Source organism: Nicotiana tabacum, chromosome 22 (genome assembly GCF_000715075.1).
Source record: "Nicotiana tabacum cultivar K326 chromosome 22, ASM71507v2, whole genome shotgun sequence".
Taxonomy (NCBI): Eukaryota; Viridiplantae; Streptophyta; class Magnoliopsida; order Solanales; family Solanaceae; genus Nicotiana; species Nicotiana tabacum.
Window position 1 is genome coordinate 215,073,397 of NC_134101.1, and position 5,130 is coordinate 215,078,526.

The 5,130-nt window shown below is 31.8% G+C and overlaps 1 protein-coding gene across 1 annotated transcript; it reads right to left on the reverse strand.

Moving 5' to 3' along the window:
• Positions 1 to 1,021: 1,021 nt before the first annotated feature.
• On the reverse strand, positions 1,022 to 1,402 carry LOC142176260 (uncharacterized). The gene has a single exon (XM_075243390.1). It carries the CDS (start codon positions 1,400 to 1,402, stop codon positions 1,022 to 1,024), a length of 381 nt encoding a protein of 126 aa, XP_075099491.1.
• Between the last annotated feature and the right edge of the window lie 3,728 nt (positions 1,403 to 5,130).

The window sequence follows — 5,130 nt, forward strand, 5'->3', positions numbered from 1 at the left end:
TTTCCTTTTCCAGTATTTCCAGGTTTAGACTCAGTTCCTAGTCCCTCTATTGTCTCCCTCAGGTTTGCAACTACAACCACTAAGTCATCTCGTTCATGCTCTATGTTGGCAAATTTTTTGGTTAAGACACTTTTTTCTTTCTCCAACTCACAAATGGTTTCCTTCAGATCCACTACACATACTACCAGATCATCTCTGGTTTGTTCAGCTTCCCCTAGTTCTAAGGTCAAGGCATCCTTACCCTCCACAAGACTATGATAGGCATCAATCAATACACTAGCTAAAGACATAAGTTTCTTAAGAGAGTAGGATTTCAGATTTCTCTGAAAATCCCTGAAATTTACCTCACTGTTGCAATCGTCTTCATCATTATCTGATTAGGCCATCAAAGCAAAAGTTGAATCATATTCATTTTCCTCGCTTTCAACTGCCATCATGGAGTTGTCACCAGTATCAGTTTCATCTTCAGACTCACTAGAGGAATCTCCCCATGCTTCAAGAGCCTGTTTCACTACATTGTTAGCAGATCGAATCCTTTTGAAGTCCTTGTTAGGAACCGGGTTCCTTTTAGCTGCTTTCTCAGGGTTGTACTTGGAGAACTCTTGTTTTAGGAGAGGACAGTCTTTGATGAAGTGCCCTGACTTTCCACACTTATGACAGAGATCATAGTTCTTTGGCTTGCTAGAGCTGCCCCTTTTTAGCATTCCTCCATTTCTTCTGACCATCTTCTGAAATCTTTTGGTTAAGTAAGTCATGTCACTGTCCTCCTCACTTGAGTTATTGCTATCCGCTTTGAGTACCGGGTTCTTTTCTTTCTTTGGTTCTCTTCTTTCATTGTCTATCTTCCTCTTCATCTCGTAGGTCTTCAAATTTTCAACCAGCTCGTCTATGGTCAGCTCCTGCATGTCCTTTACTTCAGTAATAACATTAACCTTGATTTCCCAAGAACTATGCAGGATACTAAGGATTTTCCTCACTAGCTTGTTCCTAAGAATGATTTCACCAAGTGAGTGTAACTAATTTATGATGAAGTGAATCTTGTGTGCATATATTGAATAGATTTATCGTCCTTCATCCTATAGAGTTCATACTCGGTAGTGAGCATATCAATCTTAGATTGTTTTACTTGAGTGGTTCCCTCATGAGCTGTTTGCAAAGCTTTCCATATCTCCTTAGCAGTTTCACAAGCAGAGATTATATTGTATTCATCAGGTCCTATTCCACATACTAAAATCTTCTTGGCACGAAAATTCTTCTCCACAACTTTCCTGTCTGCGTCGGTGTATTTTCTGGTTTTTGGCATTGAGAATGGAAGTTCTTCAAGTACCTTTGGTGGGACGTAAGGGCCGTCACATATGACATCCCATAACTCAGAATCCGCAGCCATGATAAAATCATGCATTCTTGTCTTCCACCACCCATAGTATTGCCCATTGAACCTGGGTGGTCTGTATGTAGATTAACCTTCTTCAAAATTTGGTGGAGAAGCCATACGGATCCTTCCTAGGTGTTAGCCTGATAGGAGGAACCTGCTTCGATACCAATTGTTAGTTTATATGAGTCCACCAAACTATAGAGTACCTGGTCCTCTATGAGTTTTTACTAAGAATGCTAATGAAACAGTATGTAAATAAGACGTGGGATTTTTACGTGGAAAAATCCCAACTCAAGGGGACAAAAACCACGACCTACACTTGTAGGCTTTCAACTTCACTAACTTGTAAATACACTATTACAAGCCACTTTGTAATGACTCCATTACAAAGACTTCAACTCAACTAACTTGTGATACTCTTACCACAAGCCACTTTGTCACTCACTAGTTACAAAGACTTTAACTTATGACTATCTCTAATCACAACACAAACTCAGAGAGTTTATGGTTTTACAAAGGGGTTCCTAATCAACGCTTCTAGCTAAGCAATTTAGGAATTACAATAAAAACAGTCACAAAGTTACAACTCAATTAAGGACAACAAAATACTAGATTTAGGAATTGGTCCGTAGTAGCATTTAACTTTGTTCTTCAAGCTCTTGAGAATTAAGTTCACTGTTTTGCAGAAGGCTTGAATGCTTGAAGTGAATTCTCAAGTGTTCAAGTGATGTTTTATTGTAATGCTTTTGTTAATACACCTTGATGATATCACTTGAATGATGTAAGTATTTGGTTGATCAAAGGACAAGTGACCGCTGGAAACAGTGCAGTGCAGACAGAACAGTGCAGGCAGTCGCATCGCTTTCCAGCTGTGCCCAATTGACTTCGTACTGTTGTGAGGAAACCACAAGGGTATTAGGTCCTTGGTTTGGGTCTCTATTTCCTGAAATTATAGCAGTTCACATTTAGCTGGAGTCCGTTGATTTGCAATTCAGACCAAGTATGTCAAGTTCCCTATCTGGTTCTTAAGAGTAAGTTTGTTAGATCATCAAATCATAAGATTAAAACATTGAAAACCCATCCGTTAAGAATAAACTCAATGGTTGGAAAAGTAAATATCTTAATTTAGCACGTAGAGTTACTCTAGCTAAGGCTATTTTAATTTAGATTCCATTCCTAACCATGTCACGCAAATAATTAACTGGTTAACAATGTGTTGGTGCAGTTTGGAGCTCAAACAAATTTTATTTGGAGGTCCACACTCCACAGAAAAAATCCATCCCCAGAGTCAAATTAAAATATTTTAAATTGTTAAATATTATAACTCGTCACGCTAAAATTTTGATAGATAAGAAGAAAACTTTTAATTTTAATACATTATACATCAACGCAGATACAATTCTCGCTCCTATATCCCTTAGACAATTAAATGCTTCCTGATTGAAACTTTTGTTTATTTGTTCTTGTTAGAATGCGTATGAATTTTTTTAAAATATGTGAATACCCTATGACAAATTAAACAGAATTAATTTCACTTTGGGGTCAAAAGATCCATATACTACTGCCTCAAAAGCAAAGGGAAACCTGAAACTAACAAAAAAGAAGCGTATAAATTTATTCCATCAAGAAATAGCTAGCAAGAGAACTTATAATACCCTATGACAAATTAAAGTTCAAAAATAAAACTGTATATATGGGGTTTTTGATGTCTGGATTAAGATATTATGAACAACACATATAGGAAGAAATGTGCAACAAATATGGGGAAAACAGGTCAAAAAAGGTAAATGGTTAAGTTTTCAAGAGTATTAATGAAAATAAATAAATTACAAGAATCATAATTAATTTTTACCTAACTCAGGTATAAACATTGAAATATGGCTATCTAAAATGACTTGATTGAGATTAACTCTCATATGGAAAAATTATTACAACTAGTAGTCTATATCTATATCTTCAATATTTTATATTAAAAGCACGAAGGTATTTAGTGATATATCTTTCGCTTTTTTTATCCTTTTAAATTGAAGTTTAAAAATAGAGCTCACGCTGATAAAATAGTCATTTGATTATTTTTTTAATATTTAAAAATAATTGTTTAATTAATTTTTTACCATTTAGAATTAATTAATTCCCGAATATTTACAAATAACCATTTAATTTAGGACTTTGAAATCATGAAATTTTAATTATTGAATAGTACTTATTAACTAGTGACAAAGTCTTAATATTTAGAATTTAAAATTAATATAGTATGAATAGTTAATATACTTTAATTTTCGATGAGGACAACTTGCCGAAAGGTTTTTTCTTCTTCCATAAATGTGATTTTCCAATGACAATAGGGATTCTTTTTTTTTTTTTTTTTTTTTTTTTTGCATGATTTGGAATAGGAGCGACCAATATATGATTTACTTCATATCTCAAAGTAATAATTTATTCAAAGTTTACCTTATAATTTAAACCAACAGAAATTGTAGCTTAATTTAGTTACTTAGTATTGTATTGCATGATAGTCTATAAATCATCATTTAAGTTTTACACAAAGATAATAAATTTTAATTATGTGTATATTTATAACATATAGTTTTTATATGAAACAGAAAATAAATCGTAAAAGAAAATCTTTATAGATTAATGAAGGCAACAAACATCACTTACATTAAAATTGTGGATGATTGTCCATAAATAAAGTCAAACTGGTGAGAAAAAAATTATTAACTTTTAATTTGATTACACACAAAATAATCATAGGCTATTTTTGTTTTCTTTAGTATTCATTCTAAAACTCAAATATATTATTTAATATTATAACTAAATAATTTTAAAACTAAATGATCATTAAATTGGATTCACGCACAAAGTATGTACACAAAGACTAGTTAATTATAAATATTTAGAGATTACCTAAGCCAGTATGAGTAAATCGATGATAAAACACAAAATTAGGAAAAGAGGAAGCCCAACGAGTAACTAAAATAATTTAGTTCCTAAAAAACTAAGGAATGCGATAACTTATGCAGATATCTTGATGATATGGATAAATATTTAAGCAAATAAAAATTATTAAAGATATCTAAGTTATTTGAAAATAAAGTTTTAATCAAATGAATTGTCACGCTAAATTCTGGACGAACGCATGACCGACACCATATACCTTAAACTTTCATCGAACGAACCACTAATTATATAAATAACTCGTGAAAAGTTGTATACCTAAAGGGTATTATCACTTTTAGCCCGCATCAGAAATTATTTACCTTTGATAGCTAAAAAAGTGTATAAAATTTATGTGTATAAAATTTATATAATTTTTTTATATAACATACATAATGTGTATATATAACTTAATTGTACAAATTATATATATATATATATATATATATATATATATATATATATATATATATATATTTGTATATGTATAAAATTTGTATAATTTTTGTATAATTTTTGTATACATAATAAATATACAAAAAATATATAAATTATATATATATTGGCTAATAATTTTACAGCGACTATACAATATCATTTTTCCTATTATAAATGATCATTCACAACCTTAGAAACTTACATGGAGCCCTTCGGCTTTCAAAAAATGGAATTTACACATAAATCATTAAATGTTCGGATTATATGGAGCCCTTAGGCTTGTACAAGAAACATACATGGAGCCCTTCGACTATACAGGAAATGTTGCACATTTTTCGTCCCAAATTATATAGTGATGTTCGGATTTCGCGAGTCAAATA